Raw genomic sequence first — 26,351 nt, forward strand, 5'->3', positions numbered from 1 at the left:
GTTTTACAATTGTCATAAAAAAATCCCTCTTTGCTTCAAAAAATTGAAATAAATTCCAACATTACTATCATCTAAATTCTAAACCATTACTAGACAGAACTAAATAGTTCTGTGACCATAATAACACAATATACAGATACATAATAATGTCTAACACACACACAAAAGCACACACGATTATAATCAGCTTATCTACGGAGGGACACACTTATGTATAATATGAAATAGATATTTGCAATTATTTGATCATGACCTGATTCCAATGCACTAATATTATATTTTATAACCTTTGATCATTATAACAATAATTGATTTTCGCCCCCTTCTGTCGTGTCACCGTGTGCTGTACGATTTCTCGATAATACGCAGCACCCGTTCCAGCCCATTTAAACTTTGTACATAAACATTATCAAGGATGATGACGGTGACAGTACAACAATTTCGTGAGTTTATCAGCTTATCAATGCGTTTTTACTTTCTAGTTCTTTACGGGCGAGAATGCGTAATCAAAGGAACCGGGATAGTTCCCGTTCCCTTGGGATTTTCGGGATAAAAACTACCCTATATGTTAATCCAAGTTACCTTATATGTGTGTACTGTGTGCCATATTTTTGAAAATCGTTTCAGCCATTTTGCGTGAAGGAGTCCCAAACAGTCAAACCAATAATGACATGCACTAAAACTAAATTATGTTAAAAAAGTGCATAGTAACACAATATTATAAACGGGTTTCCAGCAGAATCAGGAAGTTATATTTGGTGCGAGTCCAGTTCAAGCTGTGGCGTCATTGGTTAGACAAACATAACGAAACGAACCCGATACAAACTTGTATAACTTGTTATTTAACTACTGACTTGTCTTCGCGAAATTTAATTCGATTTTATAGGGGATTAAAAATATATTTTACCTACTTAATTAATTATTAATTACCTGATTAACTAGATAATTTTTAAATACATAGATTCAAAATCAAATTGAGCCTATTATTATTAATCATCATCATCCCATTTACTGAGATGTTTTTATTGAACGGACATAAGTTTTCTATGAGTTCAGTTACTGTATTCACAAGTCATTAACTGCGTTAAAAACAACCGACTTCAAACTTGCACTTGCAACATTTACAAATACAGACAAAAATGCTCATAAAATAAAAACTACTGGGCCTATCCGAATAAAATTTTTATGGGACAAATTCGACACCATCCCGCATCGAACAAAAAAAGAATCACGTAAATCGGTTCAGAAACCTCGGAGTAATCGGTGTACATACATAAAAAAAAACATACCGGCCGAATTGATAACCTCCTCCTTTTTTTTGAAGTTGGTTAATAAGTGGGTCCTGGTAGATGTCCCATGTCATCAAACTTTATAATAATCCTAGACCAGGCTGTTTCCTCAATATTTTCCTTCACTTATAAGAGCAATAGTGATATGGATAGGTAATGTGTATTATATTATATTATGTATAATATATTTTTATTTTAAATAATTAATTTATAAAAAGGTCCATTCTATTCAATTTAAAGCAGACGAATAAAATTAAATATAATTAATTTATTTTAATTAAGAGCAAATTTTTATATTTGTAAAGTTACTTCGGTCTACTGAATATTGTACCTAGTAGGTAAATTTAATGTTGGTGTTTTTCACTTAAAGTCATTCAGATAAAATATGATTACGAACGAACGAGTGGTGGTTTTGTTATATTATGTGGAATTTGGAAAGATGTTTTGAGATGGTTTTGAGTAAACTTTTGTCTTCCTTATGAGGTCAGCTATTTTATTACGAAGAAAATAAGTGAATTTGGAATATGAACCAAACTATGTACATGTTTTATTGAATAATAAATTATCCTAATTGATTTTCATTATTGCATCCTTATCTTTACTAATCGTTAAGGTACAAGTCCGAGACGGGCCGCAGACCGCAAACTGCAACCGCAAACTGCAAGCGACAGCACTTGTTTCTATGAACATCTATGAAATTGATTCCAAGCGCGGCGACACTGCTGCCTGCAGACGCAACGCGCAGCGATTCATAGATGTTCATAGAAACAAGTGGTGTCGCTTGCAGTTTGCGGTCTGCGGCCCGTCTCGGACTTGTACCTTTACTTGAGAAACTACTGAAGTATGTCTTTCTTTCACGTCGAGTCCGCGTCGTAACGAAGTTCTATGATTTTTGAGGCTAAAGAATAAATTTGCTACCTACTTCTTATTTGAACACCATTCCCTATAATAATTATGATTTCTACTATAAAAGGGAAAATTTAACAGAACAAGGGCTTTACATAACGCCAGGCATATGGAACACCTCTAGCTTCCTGTGAAAACAAGTTTTTACTATAGTTACGTGGTATTAGCAGTAGAAAATGTTTTAGTGCATATGTTCTTGAACTAAATCGATCACGCACTGCAACGTCTATTGACTCATATCCTTTGAAATTCATCCAACAAAATAATATTATACACCTACTAAAATTGTTGTTATTACGATATGATTAAAAAAACTTGAGAGAGTTCGTTCAATGATTAGTTGAAGATTGTTAATTTCAGATAGCAGTTGTTAACTCGTTAAAATAATAGTGAATTAATATGCTATTATAGTTAATTTGGAGCTGTAGATATGTATTTATTTTTAACAGTATAATGGGCATGATACATTGTTCAGTGTTTACGCGAAAAACTCTAGTTGTTGTCTGTTTCGTTTCTTGCACACTGAATATACAAACATATTAAACTTACACACGTTTCATTTATCATGAGTAGGGATTAATTGTTATAATAAAAATGATGAACTCGAATAGGTATACTGATTGGTTATTGCATATATTGCTTAATGAAATAATTGAAGGAACATTTAACTAGCGAGGTACGCATAATATTTATGAAGGTAAATCGGTTTTTATTATAATTTCATGAATTTATTTTTACTGCAATATAAGTAGATAATATTAAATTGATCTTTATGTTGACCTTATCCTTTTTCTTTATGTATTTAAATTACATTTACTTTTAAATAAATAATTTTTTGTTTAAAATTAATATTTTTAATTATATCTGTTGGTTTCTAATTTCTATTAATTTCATTTTAAAACTTACACAATTTCTACATGTGGATGATTTTCATTTTTTATATAATTGCAATAATGCCTAACTAACTAATAAACTTTTTAATTTCATTAGGTACATAAAATTTTGCATTAAGTATCATTTACTTTTTAATCACTTGATAATATTAATTAGACGATTCAAAACATCTTACAGGGCGCCCTTATCATATTTTAACAATCATTAAAAACACGGCATAAAAAATAAAAAAAGTAAAAAATCTACAACTCACTCAAAAAACAATACATTCTGTTTCTTCCCTGATTGAACCATAGACACGTTTAACCACATCACTTTATGTCAAAAACGAAATGTCAAAAACGCGTTTGCCGCGCTTCACAACGCGGCGCTGGTTTTGGAGTGTGCGAGTCTAATGCGCGGTTTAACTTTCACTAGTGCAGTTGCATCGGTTGCATAATTATCGGAAACATTACAAAAAAAAATGAACGCATCCTTCCCGTGGCCGGATTGTTTCGTAGATAATTCGTTTGTGATTGTTTCGAACGGGTTTCTTTTTTTGGGTGTTCACGTAAATGTCAAATTTCCCGCCAATTTTTTTGTTTATGCCAATGTCAAGTAGGTACTTAAATGATATTAAAAAAAAACTATCATAATGTTTATTTAACATACTAATTTATGTGCCTACCTTCCTACAGAAGATAATTGTACCGCGCGATCGTTATGCTAAGCATGTACATAAGCTGCTTTAAAAATTGCTAAAATCTAAAACGTGTCATTTTTGCGATAATTGATTAACGCAAATGAGTCTATGCTATTAGCACATTACTCCATTAGACAGAAAAACAATTCACACGCATATATCGCAAGTTTTAGCACAGATAATTATTAATACACTACATTATGTATTAGTGTCGTGTGAACAGATCAATGGTAATAAATGAAATTGAACGCAATAATTGTTATACTTACAGAATTTTAAGACTTCGTAAATCTATTTTTTTCTGTTTGTTTTATTTCCGAATAGAAAGCAATGATAGTGTATATAAACATACGTGTACGTAAATTTGTCGAATGTACGATTCGTATTGTAAACAAGCGGTCCGCCCCGGTTCGACCGTGGTACTTTATAAATTACGTTTTCTTACATAAGAATCATCCTCGAAATCGGTCCGGCCGTTCACGCGTGATGCCGTGACCAAGGAAAACGGGTTTCATTTTTATATATAATATTATAATATAGATGTGCGATTCGTATTGTACATAGTCATTAGAAAGAAGGTTAAATTTTGTACACCAGGTTAATCTTGAACCTTCCGGTGGCAGAAATGTTTTAAAATATAAGGACAAAGAGAGAGTCATATATTCAGAATAATAACATATTATATGAATGTAAAATCAAACTTTAGTATTTTTTTAAGCTATTGCATAGCTTCTATCGCGGGCCTTGAGCGCGGGGACCGAATCGAGAAATTTCGTAACGAAAAAACCTCACGCTCCCCACTCCGACGGGCACGGAGGTGTGGCTTGAACTTTGAAGGCATGCTATGCAATAGCTTTACCGCGGCAGTCCCCGAGAGCCACACGTTTTTTTTTTTATTATTATACACATCACATACATCTTTGTTGTCTCTTTATTATTCAAAAACTAAACAAGTTAGTAATAAAATTATATACATTGCAAATAAAGGAAATTAAATATCTATATACATATGCAGATGAATCGAGATAAGAATTTTAATGACATTTGAAATACCTACCTTTCCATTTAAGAAATAACCTTTTATAAATAAGACCTTCGTTCTTTCCAAATTAAAAAAATGTTCTTGAAGCTATATTTGTTCTAGTTTTTTCTTATTAAGATGAAATCGTATACTGTGCCACAAACTTTACGAACTACATGCCGCCTTTTTGAAATGTCACATTTTGCCAGACTTTTTATACGGAATATTTTGTATAAATAAAAAGTTACTTATTAATGTTAAATTACACCATTGGCAATGACATTATTTTTAACCCTTACATCCGGGGAAATACTATTTAGCTGCACTAAAATCGACATTAGTGACACCGTCAGCGGGTCAGCACTGTACTCTTCGGGCAAAGTCTGAACAAGAAACTTACTTTGTAACGCGCTGTACTTGACGTTCAATCGTAACCCGGGGTGGGCCCCTTCTCCGTCCCCCCCGCCTCGGCACCGCGTACCCCGCTCGCCCTAGCAGCGGCGCGGGCCGCAACAGTCGGCAATGATTCGTGCTAACGGTTACCTATGCGTCGCGCAGCAGCGCGTACGCCGTTAATTGTATTTTGATAATGTGTAATAAATGTAAGAAAATGTTATAACTTTATGTGTTAATGTATCTTAATAACATGTGTGTTAAAGTAAATAAAGTACTTTCAACCTTCAATGTTATAAGTGGCGCTCCAACTCGCGGCCGCGAACCAGTTTAAACAAGTTTGTGCCGGTCGACCGTTAACGGTTTTCGCTTTCTTTGTTCCTGTGTTCCCGTTCTCTGGTACCTACGTAAAGAGTGAAGATGCCTCCACGTAAAGTACGAACGGACACAAAGGCAAGTGACGCTGACGCGCAGTCCAGCTCGGATGAAGATACCAACAGACCTTCGCCAGTGCTCATGTCTGGTGACCAGCTGACTTCATTTCTTACCGCCTTCGCGAAGACTCAGGCGGAAGCAAATCGGCAGCTCGTCGAATCCCTCATGGCATCGCACGCGGCAGGTGGGTTTTCCGCGCCGACGCCCTCACCGACACCGTCGTCGACTAACAAAACAGGGAACATGTCCAAGTGTACGGCACGCTTCGATGGTTCTAACCGTGACCCGGAAGTCGTGGAAGCTTTCATCGACTCCGTCGAGATGTACAAAGAGTGTGCAGTGGTTACCGATGACCTTGCGCTTCGTGGTCTCCCGATGCTGCTCCATGGCGAGGCTGCAGTATGGTGGAGAGGGATCCGGACGGAAGTGTCCTCGTGGTCCGAAGCCGTCAGACGATTACGAAGTATGTATGGTACTCCGTGTCCGGCTCATAAGCTATATCGGAAGATATTCGCTAACGAACAAAGTGAAGAACTCGCGGACTCCTTCATCATACGTATACGAGGCATGATTGCTAAGTTTCCTTACGTATTACCCGAAGAAGCTAAGATAGATATGATATACGGATTATTACATAAACGTATTCGCAAGCGATTACCTCGAGGTATGGTTAGCAGTATTGAGTCGCTAATCGACAAAGCCCGAGATATAGAAGAATCCATTACGGAAAGTTCCAGTGCAAGTACTTCATCGCAGCCGGCGCCGGCGGGAACGACGCGCGAGCGGCACGTGCGGGAGGCCGGTACGCGGCCGCCGCGCGCCGCCGCCGCCGCCGCCGCCGCTTCGTGCGTCAATTTGGCGGGAAACGGTGTGACGTCCCCGTCGCTCAGTGGTACTCAGCAGTCGACCGCGCGTTCGCAGGTTCAATCCGTACGTAATAATATGTGTAACGAAGTGCAAAGTGTCGCTAAAAATAATACCGCGAGTGAAACAAAGTTATTCTGTGCGTATTGCAAAGGTCGAGGTCATACGCGTGATTTGTGTCCAAAGAAAGACTATAAAGTATCGTCTTCTAATAATAATAAGTCTAGCCTTGTTTGTTATGGTTGTGGTGAAAAAGGGTATGTACGAACAAATTGTCCAACATGTAAAAATAACGTATCGAGTTTAAATTGTAATGTTCACAGTTGTAATGTAAACAGTTGTTGTAATGTTAATAGTTCAAATGAACCACAACCTTTACGTAATGTATTTTATTCAATAACTACGACACAAGATTGTTTTAATGTTTGTAGTACGTCGAATAATACCATCGCGCAAGACCGCCCTATTTTAAATATTGAGATTTTAGGTTATTGTGGTTCAGCGCTTATAGATACTGCCGCCCGGCGTAGTATCGCGGGTTCATCGCTATATGCATTATTGTTACGTTTAAATGTTAAATTTAAATCACAGACTATGTCAATTAGATTGGCTGATGGTAGTATTCGTACGAAAACTGTATTGTTAACATGTGTTAATGTGAATTGTATGTCTTTGTGTATTCCTGTTGAATTTGTTGTGTTTCCCGATGCGTCAAACAATGAAACGTTATTAGGTATAGATTTCATTAGTAAATCTAAGTTAGTTTTGAATTTTGATTCCATGACATGGTATACAGCTGATCGGCCTCAGTTCGTTCACCCCCTACTGACGGAGAGTTCTCGTGAGGTGGTGGATTGCGCCTCTCTCAACCTACTGAGGGAAGATGAGGGCGCGCTGTTGACTGAGGAGGAGCGTGGGGGTTTGCAGAATCTCTTATGTGAGTACTCAGATATTTTCGATATAGTCGGAGAGCCGACTCCATTTGCGGAACATCACATCGATACCGGCGACCATCCGCCTATTGCTTCGCCCCCGTATCGCGTTACGCCTGCCAAGAAGGAGGTCATGCGCGCCGAGTTAGACAAGATGTTGGCGGAGGACGTGATCGAGGAATGTGAATCCGCCTGGGCAGCACCATGTGTCTTGGTACCAAAACGTAATGGTACGTATAGGTTTTGTGTCGATTACCGAAAGTTGAACGCGGTCACTAAGACGGATGCATACCCCATGCCGCGTATTGACGAGCTCTTACAGTCGACCAAGAAAGGTTGTGTAATGAGTTCCCTGGATCTTCGCAGTGGTTACTGGCAGGTGAGTACCGCCGATCGTGACAAAACGGCGTTCGTCACGCCTTTCGGTATGTACCGTTTCAAACGTATGCCGTTTGGCCTTAAGAATTCGCCAGCGACGTTTCAGAGGCTTATAGATCGTTTCCGATCAGGGTCTACTCTTGGCGGTAAGACTATTTTAGGTTATTTGGATGATCTTTTGGTGATTTCGGAAGACCTGGAGTCCCACCTAGCAGATCTGCGTGCTGTATTCGAGCGTCTCCGTGTGTTCAAGCTTCGAGCAAACCGAGAGAAGTGTGTGTTTGCCAGAGACCGACTCAAATACCTTGGGCACGTGATATCTCATGATGGTATATCACCAGACCAAGAGAAGGTAAGTGCTGTTATAGAAATGAAGGAACCGACAAACCTGCAGCAACTTCGCACCTTTCTCCAAACCTGCTCATGGTTCCGCAAGTTTATCCCAGAGTTCGCCAAGGTGGCTGAACCACTTACTCGCTTGACAAAAAAGTCTCAGGCGTGGGTATGGAGTTTGGAACAAGGTAAGTCTTTTGAAACTCTTAAGAAACTCCTGACCACGGCCCCTATTCTTGTTCAAGCGGATTATACGAAACCATTCGTATTGCGGACTGACGCCAGTAATTATGCACTCGGCGCAGCCTTACTCCAGGGGGAGTCACCGAATCAGGAACATCCAATTGAATATGCCAGCCGTCTGCTCACTCCGGCCGAGCAGAATTATTCCACCACGGAGAGGGAGGCTCTCGCAGTGGTGTGGGCAGTAGAACGATTCCGAGGTTACATTGATGGTCACCAGGTTAACGTGATAACAGATCACCAACCTTTGAAATGGCTCTTCACTCTCAAGTCCCCAAGTGGCAGATTAGTGCGTTGGGCCTTGAAGTTGCAATCTTTCGACCTGCGTATCGACTATGCCCCAGGTAAGGTTAATGTACTTGCCGATACGCTCAGCCGTCCCGTGACATCAGATTGTCCTGCATCTGAATCGGCTATCTGTCCTGTTGTTGTTGATGTACCGCGCTGGAATGCAACCTCCACCCGTGATGCGCAGTTAGCCGATCCGGAAGTTGCAAAAATCATCCAAGACCTTGAAGGTAAGGATGAACTTAATATAAATCGCTGGTCTGAGAGAGGTTATCTCCTGAATCGAGGTGTTCTGTATCGGTATGTACCTGATACTGATTCCGAGGAGCCTCAACTCGTCGTACCGGAGAGCCTGCGGAAAGAAGTCATGATAGAATGTCATGACTCGCCTACCGCCGCTCATGGTGGTATTGATAGAACAATACACCGTATCTCGCAACGTTTCTATTTTCCTGGGATGAGACGGTTTGTAACCGAGTACCTGAAGACCTGCACCGAGTGTCAACGCTACAAGCCATCAACACTCAAACCAGCCGGTTTGCTTCAAACTCCTGTCCCGTCTCAAAGGTTTGAAACTATCGCAACTGATCTTTTTGGTCCGTTGCCTAAAGGACCCCAAGGTGAGAGATGGATCCTCATAGTGGAGGACACCGCTAGTAAGTGGGTGGAAGTCTTTGCTCTCACCGAAGCCACAGCAGAGATGTGTGCTAAAACTCTGGTCAATGAGGTATTTATGAGATTTGGTCTTCCTAGACGGATGATTTCTGATAACGGAGTGCAATTTGTGGCAGATGTTATGCAGAAGGCGATGTTTATTCTAGGTGTCAAACAAAGTCTGGTGCCACTGTATCATCCCGAAGCGAATCCCGTTGAGCGGAAGAATAGGGATCTAAAGGCTCAGCTCGCCATCTTAGTGGAAGGTCGTCATCAAACTTGGCCAGAGGTACTACCGTTTGTACGGTTTGCTTTCAATAGTTCAGTTACTAAGTCTACAGATCATACTCCAGCTTACCTGACTTTCGGTCGTGAGCTACGGTCACCCATTACGGCTCAGGCAGACCTAAGAGCAGTGGTGGAATCCGAGAACTTTGTTCCCCAAATTACGCCTTACCTGCTCAAGCTCGCAGATAGCGTCTCGGCAGCCAAGGAGACTATAGAGCGGCAACAAGATGCCCGTAAGACATATGCCGATAAGGGTCGGATGTCTATCCATGAATACCTGGAAGGAGACTTAGTCCTAATGCGGACCCACACGCTTAGTAACGCCGCAAAGGGAGTCACTTCGAAGTTTAATCCAAAGCGAGATGGACCGTACGTCGTCTCTAAAAAGGTGAGTCCCACTACCTACCTCCTAGCTCATGATAAGACAGGAGAAATCGTCGGTAAGTATCATGTGTCAGATTTGCGTCCTTACCATGCTAGGGAGGGTGAATGTCCTGAGCCGATTATTCCTAAACGTAATAGAGGTCGTCCACGGAAGGTGACTTAACTGCAGCGCGCTTGTCCTTTTTGTTTGACCTCTCGGGAGACCCTTCCCTGGTCAAAAGGGGGAGTGTGTAACGCGCTGTACTTGACGTTCAATCGTAACCCGGGGTGGGCCCCTTCTCCGTCCCCCCCGCCTCGGCACCGCGTACCCCGCTCGCCCTAGCAGCGGCGCGGGCCGCAACAGTCGGCAATGATTCGTGCTAACGGTTACCTATGCGTCGCGCAGCAGCGCGTACGCCGTTAATTGTATTTTGATAATGTGTAATAAATGTAAGAAAATGTTATAACTTTATGTGTTAATGTATCTTAATAACATGTGTGTTAAAGTAAATAAAGTACTTTCAACCTTCAATGTTATAACTTATATTACTTTTTCTGTCCGGGCTATGGCCTATGTCCCTATGTAGGTAAGTATGCTTAAATCTTTAAAACTAAGCAACGGCTTTTGATCCGTTTTTTTTAAATAGATAAGAGTGATTTAAGAGGAAGATGTTAGTAGGTATATTATTTACTAGCTGCTCCGCGCGGTTTCACCCCCGTGGCTCCACTCCTGTTGCCCTTAGAGTGATGAAATATAACCTTCCTCGATAAATGAGCTATCTAACACCGAAAGAATTTTTCAAATCGGACCAGTAGGTAGTTCCCGAGATTAGTGCGTTCAAACAAACAAACAAACTCTTCAGCTTTATAATATTAGTATAGATTAGGTTTTAGTTTATTAGGTTTTAGACAAAACGGGCGAAGCCGCGGGCTGAAAGCTAGTTCCATATACTATTTACCTCACAAAGTTCACCTATTTACCCAATCTGCTTTCGACAATGCTACCTGTTAGAGGTTATTCCAACAAAATATTTGTCTAATTATCTTAGCTGCAATCTTCTGTATTGCATCAATGGTAATGTGTAAACAGAACATAAGCGTAATATTCATGTCGTAACTGGGACAAACATAACATATCATTATCTGTGAGAAATGTATCATCTCTGTTTATCGTTTTTTGTTGGAATATTTCTATTGATTTATATCGATACTAGCTTACCGCCCGCTGCTTTGCCCGCTTTGTCTAAAACCTAATAAATTATAATATACTTACTAAAACCTTCCTCTTGAATCACTCTAGGTACCTATCAATGAAATCCGCATCAAAATCCGTTCCGTTGCGTAGATTTAAGCATACAAAGGGTCATAGGGACGGAAAAAGCGACTTTGTGTAGTGATGAGAATGTAGATTAGAATTTAGAAGCATCAGAAGACAGAAACTGTAATGTATGTTATGGCCAATGTAGCATATGCTTTCTTCCTCAAAACTGTTCACAGTTTCTGTGAATAGTTCACAGAACTGAATTCTCAACTGAATTTTACGAATGTTTTGTTATTTGGTAGGTATGAAAATATATAGTAGGGATGTAGATATTTCATACCGCTTCCTGATTAGGATGTGTTAGCAGAACAACCCGGTAAATTGCAATTTGCAATGATGTCAAAAATTGAAAGAATAACATTATAAAAATAAAAAAAGTTTGGAAAATCCAAAAGTGCACGCCTCATAATCTCATCCTTTACAATAAAATTGATTATTTATAAAGGTGTATATAATATAAGTATGTAGATACACTTGTTCTCATGTGCCAATGCTCTTGTACTGTCTCAAAACAAAAGTTGGAAAAGTAAAGAAAGCGGTACCGTAATAATTGAGCTATTTTTCTTGTGGCCCCACCTAGATGTGAAACTGCGCAGGTTTAAGGGACTGACTACCAACTTATTTTTTTAAACCTTGGCTTATAGTATAAAGAATCGAGTTTATAATGGTGAATTTTGAGCACACTATAATTATAAAAAAAAAAGTCGATATTTTTTTTGTTTATTTAATAACAATTAAACCACATCGAATCAGACCCTGAAAAATGAAAGGGTTCTATTCCTGAGCATACTCAAGCGTAAGAGAAAAAAAAGACTCGATTAGTAAAGTATTTCGGTCGCTATCGTGTTAACAAGAAAATCCTCCACACACGGACGTCCAAGACAGAACTTTTTTAAACTGTTTTTTAACTAGTTTAAATAACAAAAATGACATCAAAAATATCATGAATGTTAAAAATAGTGTTTTTTCTTAATATGTGTGTGTATGTATTATCTTACAAGTGCAATGTATGATACATAAAGACATTTTATGTTTGAAAAATCAGATGTTTTGCGCGAAGTGACAGTAGTACCCACCTCAACGCTTCGCTTATGAGGCGTGCAATATATTATACTAGCTAACCGCCCGCGGCTTCGCCCGCTTTCTCTAAAACGATTTGAGATTTAAACTATCCTATCTCTCAAGTTGGATCGAACTGCACATGGTGTGCGAATTTTATTAGAATCGGTGAAGTGGTTTAGGAGTCCATTGAGGACAAACATTGTGACACGGGATTTATATATATTAAGATACGTTAAAGGATTAATAAAATAAGTTATACAAATATAAAATTTAATTATCATAGCGATACTAATACAGCGCATAAATATGCTCTTATTTGTTTTATAACTAGCAGTTAGCACGAAACATAGGTAGTCTATGACGACTATAACCTGAGATTGTATTATTCCATTGTTTATTATTTATCTTGATGCAATCTTAAAAATTTACGAACTCGACAAGCTAAAGAATATTAGCACGTTTTAAATAAATTTGAATGTTTTTCTGTAGCATGTATTTTTCATCTATTGTATTTATACAATACTAGCTTCCGCCCGCGACTCCGTCCGCGCGGAAAAATGAAGATTTATTTTTTCTACGTAATTTTCCGGGATAAAAAGTATCCTATTTTATACCCAGGATAATAAGGTATAATTATACCAAGTTTCATCGAAATCGAACAGTTAGTTTTCACGTGATGCCTGAACATACAGACAGACAGACAGACAGACAGACAGACAGACAGACAGACAGACAGACAGACAGACAGACAGACAAATATTTTTTAAATCACATATTTGGGTTTGGTATCGATCCAGTAACACCCCCTGCTATTTATTTTTTCAATATTTTCAATGTATGATCTGTTCGAAAGAGTTTGATAATTGATACCTAATTAAACCTTCATTAAGGGGGGTTAGGCGGTCAGCGAAAATTCAGCTATTCGGGCCTGAGGTAAGCGGTGAGGGGGTCCGCGTTTAGTATGGAATCAACGTGCTCGAAACTAAAAAGCGTAAGCGCCATTCACATTTTTATCAAAAAGTGAATGAAAATATTTAGTATTTTCTAAATCTAAAACAGTCACGAAATCGAGAAGGTAAATGCCTATGTACTTGTGATTTTATACGAATTATTATCGTAAAATACGGTTGTAATGAGCATTTATATGATATTTTAGAGGTAACTTCAGGATTTTTTTTTATCGAGCAAAATTTTTCCAATCGTGTTTTGGAAACAGTCATCCCATCACACATACGTTCTGTAATACATATTAGAAATTTCAGTGCGAAAAAACCTCAATATTTTCAATTATAGCTCATAGAAAACAGTCCATTTTTCCGTGTTCACCTACTAAGGGCCCTTAAGGGGAGTCCTTTCAGCGAAGCGGAGTAAAATTGGTTTGCAAGATCAAATTTTTCATGTATTTGCAATTATATGACGCTTCTAGAAAAAATAATCAATACACTTCAAGATATTTCCTAAAAAGTGTGCTAATTTGTTACACAACCACGTGTATTTTGTTCGATCATATAAAATCATAAAAATAGGCTAAAATAAAGATCGAAAACGAATTATTTATTAATGAAATTTCTGATTTTGGAAATAATTTTTATATAAGGATATGTATTTTGATGTACTGCAGAAAACGTGCTAAATTTTGGTTTTCTACTGAAGCCCTGTAATTATTAAATACATATTATATCTCAGAACTTAACGTTGCCCAGCGTTTTCTTTACAAACCGCGCTGCCCGCTACCCCGCCAGTCCTGATCAGGCGCTTGCTAACGTAGGACCTGTGTCAAATTATCTCCGCTCGATTTTAAGTTTTGAGTAAAGATAAATTATTGAAAATGGGTAACAAAACAAACAAAATTCGGAAGAAAGCAGTGTCAGTATCACAAAAAAGGACAGGAAAAGAGAACTAGTATGTAAATTGAGTAATATGATAAAAACGTAGTTACTTGATGCCACAGAATAAAAATATCAGTTGGTCATAAAGTTTCACCTCGTATGCTTTTATTTCAAAACGATAAAAGCTGCGTTACTGTGAAATAAGAGTTTAGTTTATAATAATTTGTTTTATATATATAATACTAGTGGTCCGCCCCGGCTTCGCCCGTGGTACATATTTCGCAATAAAAGGTAGCCTATGCCTTTTCTCGGGTATCAAAATATCTCTATACCAAATTTCATGCAAATTGGTTCAGTAGTTTAGGCGTGATTGAGTAACAGACAGACAGACAGAGTTACGTTCGCATTTATAATATTAGTATGGATTATTATTACGTAATTGGTGTATTATTTGCATAATTTTGGGGTATAATTATTAATTACAGTTGTTTATTTTAAGGAAAAAAACAATAATGATTATTTGTTAAAAAATAATTGATAATAGTCAAATAATAATGATTATTGACTAATAATAATTATTAATCACTACAGTAAAAGTTCCTTATTGGCGGGGTATATGTTCCATAAAATATATGCCTCGAATACAGAAACCGTGAATACGGAATGGTAATTATTATATGGGATTATAGGTTCTACGTTATACGTTCCTAGGTGACGATTGAGATTTTTTTCGTGTCTCATTTTTTTTAGTTGACATTATAAATTTATAAACTAGGAAGAGTGCAGTAGACGTTACTCGATCACAATTATTTTTGTAACGAATGTGAAAGACGAAACCTATAAAACACGCAAAGCGGCTTTTACTATAAACGGAACTACATTTAAAAATATACTTTATTTATTGAGTTATAAGGTTGCTTCCATTCTGTTTATTTACATTCTCAAAAACATCAATCGCGGCAAAGGCGGCTTGCGACAAAGGCGGCTTGGGTCAAAGGCCTCGGCGATATCATTAATTAACAACATAATATTATGTACTTTAGGCTAACTTGTAATAAGATCTATTTTACTTTCTTATTAGTCCATTTGACAAGGATATTGTGTTAGATACCTATTGGAATAATTTTATTATTATGTATGTACTTATTAAATCCGCGAATAAAAAAATTTTTAGTCGCGAATATAGAAATTGGGTCGCATTTTTTTAATTCCCGAATAGTGAAAACGCGAATAAAGGAAGCGCGAATAAGGAACTTTTACTGTATAATAGATGATAATAGTTAGTTCATAATCATTGTTATTATAGTTCATTGAAAAGTTACATTTGGGGTTGCGTTTTTTAGGAGGACGCATTTTATTTTTTTGATGTGTAGGGGGGGTTAGTGTGAAGCTATCACCAAGTTTGTGGGGTCGCCACCCTTGTCCCACGGCCGCCATCTTAAAAATAGCGCTTAATATGGTTTTTATGATATATCTCTTAAACTATTAATCTGATAAAAAAAAATTGTCAACATTATTTGTTGCAAATTAAATTTTCTACAATTTTGGTCCAGTAACTTTTTGTCATAGAACTATAAATAAAAATGTTATGAGTGAAAATGTTCAGAAATTAGCGATATTTATATTTTTCAATAAAACTTTTTTTTTTTATAATTTTACGAAGAAATAATATCAGACCATTTTTGTAGATTGTTGTAGTATTGTAGTTATATTGTAATACACGCGCTCTATACTATTCTAATATAATACTCTAAGCTTCTACTGGTAGCAGCAAGTAATATTTATTAGTTACACCAAGTACTTCCATAATTATGTTGTGCTAATTAATAAATTCCTAGTACCTACTTATCTCAGTTTATAAAGTTGTAAATGATTTCTTTATTTACTTTTATATTTACAATCTGACACAAACACTTTTACATTGCTTACATAATAAAAATTGATCACAATTTACTTTTGATATAAGTATTTTACACTGTGGCATAGCGCTAACGTTACGAAAAACAAACGACGCGAGGAGCGCGAGGAGCGCGTGTCACGCGAACGGCCCCGCACACCTCACCTCCAATCTTGCCTCGCGTTGAAATACCTCGCGTTAATTGACAATTGTATATTTTCAGAGGAATGTGTTGTCTATGCTTAGAGCATTATGGTTTAATGCTGTAAGGGTCTATGGTATCTTGACCATCTAAAAAGGACGCGTTCCCATTTGAATCCCGTCTTTCGAAACACACATGCTAATCTGGTTCTAAAACATGCAGAGTCAAAGGTCACAGTCGACTGAGGTAAATCTACATAAATGGCACTGTCTAGTCACTGGACGCGTATCGGATAAGGTTAATCGTGTGTGCGTGTGCGCATTGCGCAAGTGTGCGTGCGTGTTTTGTTAAATTGCGCCAATGTACGGTGACATTGTTTATGGTCATATCTGTGCATGTATGCATGTAAATAATAAAATGAAAAAAAATAGAGTTACTTTTAGAACGTTGGAAGAAACAGGAGCCTGTTTGTTTCGCCTGAAAGTTTTTGTACTATTACGTGTAGTATAATAATAGAGCCTATAGGAAAGACTTTTCCCTATATTCAAGGCAAAATTCGTAAAAAAAATAAACCTTCAGGTATTATAGCTGTAGACTCTCAGTAGGTAGTAACTCAATGCCTTCAGCTGTCACAACCCACAAACATGAAGATGACAGATGTATCAACATAATACCTTTATTCAGGAAAAAACTTTATTCAGGAAAAAACTTATTGGGTGAAGCCATTATTTAAGAGAAGAAGAAGAAGAAGGAAAAAACTATACATTTCTGGTCCATATTTATCATTTCATTGAATCAACCAGGATTTGGTCAAAAAATAAATTTTGCGATAACGTCGACTGTTCGCAAACTTTCCTTGATATGAGCGGGTCGATGACCTCCCGCTTGATAAAATATCAACGTCACAGTTCATTCATATGAAAGATATTGAGTACGATGATTAAATATAGGTAATAATGTGGGTAAAAATAAAATGCCACATGCCCGATGAATACAGTAAAATGACCAAAAAAAAAAGAAATGAATTGACATAATTTCGTATATTTCGAATTTTGAAAACCATCGCTGCACCAATGACAACAATAATTTTTTTCAAAAACAAACGAATCTAAAAAATCTTATCAGATTCTAGAATATCCTTGAGTCTAGCTGATATAGTAGCGATAAATACGTAGGTATAGGTCTACCAGAATCTGATGGCATATTTATATTTAAGAAATAAAAGATTTTCATGTGGCAACTTATTTGACAACTATCAAATTGGTTGTCAAATTATTTGTCTTTTTTGCAGTTGATAAATAATTTTTAGGATTTTGTCTAAAAAATCTTCGAAAATGTCGAAAAAGCCGCTGTGATCACAAGCAAGAGGTGTTGTTTATAATGTGTATAGAAAAATATTTGATGAAGAAGGGTCAAACACATCACAATTTTCAATTTAGAAGATTTTATTGGTAAATTGGACTTACCCGCTTTGATACTTTTAATTAAAAAATATTATATGTAGGTAACTATAATATTGTTTGTTGATTGGAATATAATTTTATGAAAACTTATTACAGGAGTTTCCAATACGGCTATTCGTCAAGTCCAAGCTGTCCAAGTCAATTTTATAATGTGTGTATCTGTTAATACTTACGAAAATAAACATAGTTTTATTTTACTTTTATTTTATTTTATAAAAAATTATAAGCAGTCTAGTTTTCTATCGATATAACATCGATATTTTCACATGGCATAATGATAATGAACATACAAATCTAAGTATGTGTAAATAATAATATGTATATTATTATACATGTAAGTATGTACCTACATAATATTAAGTGGATATCTCATTATTAAGTACAGTATTGTCCACTTATGTAATGTGACTAATGATATTGAGAACAAACTAAAAAATTAGCAGTATCAAGATCGTTCAGTCCATTTTCCCTAGGGTTGCACACTCAAAATTTTGATTTCCCTAATTGCCATCAGATTCTGGTTTACCTATAGGTAACTACGTAGTATGAAAACACTAGTCTCGTTTCGAATTGTCATTGTTTCCTCACAATTAAATTTCAACATCTGACTGGTTCTACCAAGGGTTCTACCATATTCATTTACTTAATTCTGTAATTACTGAGATACCTATATAAATCTGTTTTTTCCGTTTCAATTGAAATAGTCATGCAAATACGATGCAAGTTAATTATTGGTCTTCTAACGCCGTTAGTACACCGACGCATTCGCGTGCGGCAGCGAAACAACAAAAAATCTGTCAGTAGTATGGCAGGTTTTCGCATATGATATATCTCGCTCTAGCCCATAGATAGATGAAATAGTTGCGTCCTTGTCAGTATTGTTTCGCAAGGAACTGCGAAATGGCCATTACACAGACGCATTGCGAAAAAGTTGCGAAAACACTGCCGTTTACTAAGGTTCCGCAGATATTTCGCTACGCAGTAGTTTCGCAAAGATTCGCTGCCGCACGCGAATGCGTCGGTGTACTAACGGCGTTAGTTCTTACTGCCGGTATATTAATTATTCTAATCGTTTATTAAACTGCTCACGATTACATACCTACATTTCATTCACGTTCATATATGTTTTTTTTAATATGACAGCTGTCAATTAATAATAAAGTTAATACGTCTTAATGACATTTAATAATATTAACGTAAAAAAGCGAATAATATTGAAAATATAGGGATTGAAATTAATTCTTATTAAAATAGTTCTTTTTCACAAAATTATTAGACCTCATGAGATTTTTTGCACTAAATTATATACCTACCAATTACCATACATAATATATTATGTATCTAGTTCTGATCGAAATAATAGGTATTACTTATACGTAAGGAAGTGCTATAATTTATTGAAGCGGAAAAATCTTCGATGATCATAAGCCGATTACATTACAAATATCAAAGGTCAGTTTCATGCGATTGGCTTTTCCATAGTATCTACCTAGGTAATTATATTTTTTTTCAATTATGTTGAAAATAATTAATCAAACAAAGGAAATCAATTGATATAATAAGCATTTAAATGTGCATATTTAAAAATACAATTTTAATAGCACATAATATAAGAAAATAAATAAATAGTCTACAGATAAAAAGCAACTCAAACACACGCATTTATTTGCTTCACGTCATATTTTTCGGATTCTAATTTGTTAATCATTTTAATAGGAATTTCACAGCTGTTAAGCAAAGCTTTGTTGTGGACTTAAAGTTAAATAAAAATTATACATAATAGACTTACCAAGGTGCTTGTTTTATTAAATTTTGTGCGTTCCCATTTTTCTGTGTCACCGTCGTCGCCATTTTCAATCTGCAACAAAAAATTAACAAGAAGTCCGTCAATTATTATAATCTATACTACCATTATAAAGCTGAAGAGTTTGTTTGTTTTAACGCGCTAATCTCAGGAACTACTGGTCCGAATTGAAAATATCTTACGGAGTTAGATAGCCCATTTATCGAGGAAGGCTACCTATCACATCTAATCACGTCATCATCACGCTAAAGACCAACAGAAACGGAGCCACGCTGGTGAAACCGAAACCGCGGAGCGCAGCTAGTCCATACTAATATTATAAATGCGAAAGTAACTCTGTCTGTCTGTCTGTTACTCAATCACGCCTAAACTAATAAACCAATTTTCATGAAATTTGGTATGGAGATATTTTGATACCCGAGAAAGGACATAGGCTACTTTTTATCCCGGGAAAATGACGATATCCCGGAAATCCCACGGGAACGGGAACTATGCGGCTTTTTCTTTGACTGCATGCGCGGGCGAAGCCGCGGGCGGAAACCTAGTTGTATAAAATAATATAACAAGTTATAACTGCGTTAAAAACAACCGACTTCAAACTTGCACTTGCAAAATTTACAAATACCTACAGACAAAAATGCTCATAAAATAAAAACTACTGGGCCTATCCGAATAAAATTTTTATGGGACCATTTCGACACCATCCCGCATCGAACAAAAAAAGAATCACGTAAATCGGTTCAGAAACCTCGGAGTAATCGGTGTACATACATAAAAAAAAAAAAAAAATGTACCGGCCGAATTGATAACCTCCTCCTTTTTTTTGAAGTCGGTTAATAAACAGTTACTTCAATCAAAATTATTATCAAATATACTTATGTATTATAAAATATATTAATATCAAATGTTTAATTAATAACATGAAACAATAGAAATATTTTAACGATATTTTTGTATGATGTTCATAACTTATATATAATTTTATTATTTCAATTATCATTTTATAATTATGAATTTATTTTAATGTTTTTTGTTATTTAGGTAGATAATTAGATCATACTTTTATGAGGAGTAGGTAAGTCAAAATAAATTCTATTGAGAGAATTTGAATAACCTAAAAAAACAACTTTGGTGTGTTTTCAGTTTCAATTTGTAACTCAATAGCTTATACGCAGTTAATCCGGTTCCATTGGTTGAAGTTAACTATAACTTTTTATAAGTCATGTTTAGCATAATATTAAATCCGTGTTTTACAAGTGACAACTGCGTTAAAAACAACCGACTTCAAACTTGCACTTGCAAAATCTACAAATACCTACAGACAAAAATGCTCATAAAATAAAAACTACTGGGCCTATCCGAATAAATAAATTTTATGGGACCAATTTGACACCATCCCGCATCGAACAAAAAAAGAATCACGTAAATCGGTTCAGAAACCTCGGAGTATTCGGTGTACATACATAAAAAAAAAATATACCGGCCGAGTTGATAACCTCCTCCTTTTTTTTGAAGTCGGTTAAAAAACATGGTTGTGTAGGTATGCAACGTTTTTTTATGTTTATTTAATGCTTTAAAATTATTTGAAGTTTAATAATTTTATATGAATACCTAGGTAGGTACCTGATGAAGGTAATCGAAGAATTGTTGGTTTCGTGTTTTTCTAAAATTAAGCACAGTAATAACAATAAATTTTATTATTATTTATTCAGAACTAGCTGTGCCCGCGACTTCGTCCGCGTGGAATAGCGACTGCATAGTAGTTACTACTTTACATACAATTATTTAGTAAACACTTACTACCATAAACAATTCATAGAATTGTTAATAGAATTTATTACTAATCTAAGCTAAAAAACTTACGTACTTTCCGGAAATCCGGGGCATTTTCCGGAGATATCCGGAAAATGCCTGTAAAATATCTGGAAATTCCCCCGGAAAATGTGTGAAAATGCACGGGAAATACCCGGAAAATATCCGGAAAATGCGTGAAAATGTTCGGGAAAAGCGTGGAAAATGCCTGGAAAATCTCCGGAAAATGCCAGGGAAATGTCTGGAAAAAATCCGGGAAAAGCGTGGAAAATGCCTGGAAAATCCCCGGAAAATGCCTGAGAGATGCCCAGAAAATGCCCGGAAAATATTCAAAAAATGCGTGAAAATGTCCGGAAAAGGCGTGGAAAATGCCTGGAAAATTCCCGGAAAATGTCATGAAAATGTCTGGAAAATGCATGGAAAATCCCCGGAAAATGCGTGAAAATGTCCGGAAAAGCGTGGAAAATGCCTGGAAATCTCCGGAAAATGTCAGGGAAATGTTCAGAAAATGCCTGGAAAATATCTAGAAAATATCCGGGAAATGCGTGAAAATGTCCGGAAAAAGCGTGGAAAATGTCTGGAAATCCCCGGAAAAATGTCAGGGAATGTCCGGAAAATGCTTGGGAAATGCCTGGAAAATGCCTGGGAAATATCTGGAAAATATCCGGAAAAAGCGTGGAAAATGCCTGGAAAATCCCCGGAAATTTCCTGGGAATTACCCAGAAAATTCCCGGAAAATATCTGGAAAACGCGTGAAAATGTCCGGAAAAGCGTGGAAAATGCCTGGATAATCTCCGGAAAATGTCAGGAAAATGCCTGGGAAATATCCGGAAAATGCGTGAAAATGTCCGGAAAAAGCGTGGAAAATGCCACTTCAAATTTGCGAAGTAATTAAAGCAGACAACCAAAAAAAGAAAAAGAAAGCTAAAATCTTTCATATTAAATGTATATGGGATATTCATAATATGTACATAATGTATGGGAGGGTTTAAAGATATTTTTTTGATATTTCTCGATTTATTTAAAAAAATACATCCATACCAAACATTCTATAATGGGTAGGTACGTTTTCCTCTTTTTTGTATATCATGTCCAAAAACATATATGTATAAATTAATTTTTTCCACTTTATCATTGTTATAATTAAGTAATGTAAAACTACTGTCACATTAATTGTCTTATTATTGGTATTCCTTTTTATTGGCGTATTGTTTTGTTAAAGATAAATAAAAATATTGTAATACAAATAGCTGTAAGGAATCTATGTATGTAAAAAATAAATAAATAAATAAAAAAAATGATTACGGCCATTATTAGGTTAAGTACTTTCGATATCAGTTTAAAGTTTTTTGTTATTGTATTACAGATACTTACAAAAAAAAATCGCCTGTGCACACTGAACGATTACACCTTGTACATGAATGCCTTAGCAAATGTTCGCCGTGATTATTTAAATGATCATAATTTTTTTTATTAATGAACCAATTGACATGAATTAAACACTAAATGACAAAAAAAATCAACTACAGTTTTGGGTTCGGGATCAATTTAATAATTACACCTGCTAATATTTTTTTACATATTTTCATTGTATAAAATCGTAACATAATTTCCTTTATGTATTGTTCTATTAACACATAGATAATATCTTCCCAAAGTACTAAATTTTAATAAAAAGTTGTTTTTGTTATTTATATCTAAAAAAGAGTATTTATAGACAGAAATAAACATAAAATTTTTATAAGTTTTATGGAAGCTGAATGTAATGCAAATGGGCAAATATAAAAGTAAAATTAGGTATTTAAAATAAATAAATGAAACAACTACCAATTACAGAAAAACTTCTTTTTTCGGTTGAAAATTGCTGGATACTGAGTATAATTCTTTATCTTATCTCTTTATCCTATTGAGGTTCGAAGCCCTAAAAATTAACCTTGGGCAGTCTGGAAGAGATCGCTAGTAAGCGATAAGACCGCCTTATTGTACATACCGTGTTAATCCATTTTGTATGATTGTAAATATTTTACTTGGTGTGGTACGTATATTAAATTGATTAATAATATGTACTCTGATCCCAGTACGATCTGTACCACGATAGCCATAACGATAATAAAACAATCAGATAACAAACAGTAAAGCACGAATAAAAATCATACTTGTACAGTAGTTGTGAGTGTAATATTTTCGTTTCAAAATAACATTTTTTATGGTACTAAAACGTAGGTAGATTCTCACGCACGCACGCTGATACGTGGTTGGCTGCCCCTTCTCTCATTCCCGAAAAATATACTATAAAATTACCCAAGATTCTTCCCATGATTGTACCATACTTTGGACATTAACTTTAGTCAACAATTGACCACGCGCAAGGATACTAATTTCTACTACATCCTCACGCAAATCGTCAATTTTTATGAACATTGAATCTGTAAATAAAAAAAAAAATCAAAAGATAACGTTACCTAATTTTATCAAAAAGCTACTAACAAATAAAATTTTATCAAGAAGTAAAGTGACCTTCTTTGGGCGTGTTATACATAAAAATAAAATGTCTAACTATATAATAATAAAGAATAAATATAAATTATAAAAGCTACAACTTACCTTTTGTGGGAACGCAAGAAGGATTTTTAAAAATGTCAACAATGAACACAATCTATTATTACCAATATTAACTGTTAATGGTGTCTTGTTTGACATCAAATAATAAACATCTACCCTCACTTGTAAAAATGTATTTAGTATATTCACATAAAATATAAGCACCTGAAGTGGACTCTGGGAAGACATGTTTTAAAAAGATACAAATAAAAAACCTAATATTTAAATTATAAATTTGCAAGAAGCGTTAATATGTAAATTGATTTGATTTTTATGAAATCTCAATAGATGGCGCTGTTTCAAATTTGTCTTTATACTACTAAGATTCATTAAACTGTTTCTCTGCCAAAATTACGTAAATGACGTAGTTTTTATAGTGTAAAGCTAGATAATAGCGTGGCTTACCCAAAAACAACATTTAAACATGAGTCTTTAGATTGTAAGCTGTGTAATACACGGAATACGTTAGAAAAATAAAGGTTCACAGCTCCTCCCCCGGAGGTGATAGCATGATAATGTGTATATAAAAGCCTCACCCGACCTGTTAGTAATATTCATGCAAAATTTGAAGTCAATCTATGCGGTACTTTTCGTGATTAGCTCGGACAAATATACAGACAAACAGACAAACAGACAAACCGACAAACAGACAAACAGACAAAAATTCTAAAAACTATGTTTTTGGCTTCTATATCGATTATAGATCATGGATTATGTATTCTTTTAAAAAAATATTCAATGTACAGTTTTGACTTTCCTACGATTTTATTATATGTATAGATATTTTAAAACTATTTTTACTTATCCATTATAATGAATAACGTATAGGTAACTTATTTATTGTTTTATTATACAAATCAATTATGAGTATTTTATTCTAAATATTATAGGTATATGTACCTTTTTTACGTGGGGAAATCTTATGACCATGAACCAGTACCACGGCCTCCGGGGAAGGGCCGGCCGTGGGTTATGTCGGATTCCTACCAACCAAAACCCAAGTGTTCGGTTCAGCCGCATCTTATTAATTACCTACGGTTTGTGTTGTTTTATTTTACTACAATGTACCTATATCTAATCAATAATTTATATAAGTAATTTTCACTAATTTCCATGCCGTTGAATGACGGCTAAACATGCTGATAATGTAGGTATCTTAACACCTATATGTATACCATGTTTACATGCAAATAAACGATTTATTTATTTATTTACAATGCAACAAGCCATTAAAATCATGCGAAATATTTTTAATTAGGCATGCATTTCACGTTCGAGTCCGTTAAATTTAAATGAGCATTGTCAAGGCTATCAACGTGTTTTACTTAAAATATCGCACTTGGAAGTTCCTCATTCACCACCTACTTACCTACCTATATCCGTAAAACATATTTCTTTAACACGCTTATATTATTTACCTTTTTTTTTGTGTGTAATCGACTTCTTTAGCTCAATTTTGACAAACTTTATACACTCATCAAGAATCAGTTACAATAAAATAATTGAATGAAATATCTTATTAAAGCATGTGTTTTTAGTTTTAAAAACCATAATAGATATTTATTTTAACTTAATATAATACATAGGTATAATATATCACTTATTCAAATTTCTTTTAAGCTGCTTTATTATCAGGTAAAAGTTCAGTTCTTCTTAAAATAACCACAGATAAAATAATAATAGTTTAAAAAACTAAAAAACACGCTTTTTATAGAACTAAAAAATAGAAAATTTTATCAAATTAGTGTATTGTCATCGGTCCTCAATAAATCTACAAAGTTTGAACGAAATCTGGCCGTTTAAAGTGGGTCAAAATCGCGCCCAAAGAAGTCGCTTACAAACATACAGGTGAAGCTAATATAAAGCGTGTAAAAAGAAGTCTTTGGTCCCGGCTTAAGATTAATCTAACAGATTTTATTTTAATTCAAATAAAAAACTAAAGTAAAATCAAACTTAATTTTCCTATATTGGCAAATATTTTACTTGTAGATTCAAGTTTGAGTTAAATAAAATACTCATTGGCTGGGAAATTAACAAGGTTCGTATTGTACTTATGAACTTTTGTATTTTACTTCTTATTTTTCATGTCAATAATAATTAAATAAAGGTAGGTACCTACATTACCAAAGTCTTGCAATTTCCCTTTTGCTATAGTAACTAGATATTAAATACATTCAATGTCAATTGTAACAACAAAAGGCAGTAGTCCTCACCTTTGGGAAATAATGTCGGAATTATAGCCAATTTATGACTATCAAAAAGCATGAGTATGAAAATTATATTATAATAATAATTCAACTCATCATAAAGTAATTACCTTCCAGAATAAATCCTCTTTTGTGTTCGTTGACAGAAAAACTATGACAGAAAAAAAAGTTGCGTCAGATAAGCGCGGGAAAATTTTGGCGCGATTATCATGCGCGTCTACTGCGGAGTAAACGCGCTGGATAACTGAAT

At 35.4% G+C, this 26,351-nt stretch overlaps 1 protein-coding gene across 3 annotated transcripts in view; it reads right to left on the bottom strand.

Moving 5' to 3' along the window:
- Positions 1-26,343, bottom strand: part of LOC123695443 (17-beta-hydroxysteroid dehydrogenase 13-like) — a 42,064-nt gene extending 15,721 nt beyond the window's left edge. The window contains exons 1-2 of one of the 3 annotated variants that reach the window (XM_045641298.1): positions 26,212-26,343; positions 19,467-19,535 (exon numbers count right to left, since the gene is read on the bottom strand). In XM_045641298.1, coding sequence (XP_045497254.1) covers positions 19,467-19,528 — 62 coding nt within the window. In that variant the 5' untranslated portion in view covers positions 19,529-19,535; positions 26,212-26,343. Of the gene's footprint in view, positions 1-3,338; positions 3,503-19,466; positions 19,536-26,211 lie in introns of those variants that run through there. The other 2 variants (XM_045641307.1, XM_045641314.1) reach the window with 2 other exon arrangements.
- Positions 26,344-26,351: the final 8 nt, after the last annotated feature.

Source organism: Colias croceus, chromosome 1, assembly GCF_905220415.1.
Source record: "Colias croceus chromosome 1, ilColCroc2.1".
NCBI classification, from domain to species: Eukaryota; Metazoa; Arthropoda; class Insecta; order Lepidoptera; family Pieridae; genus Colias; species Colias croceus.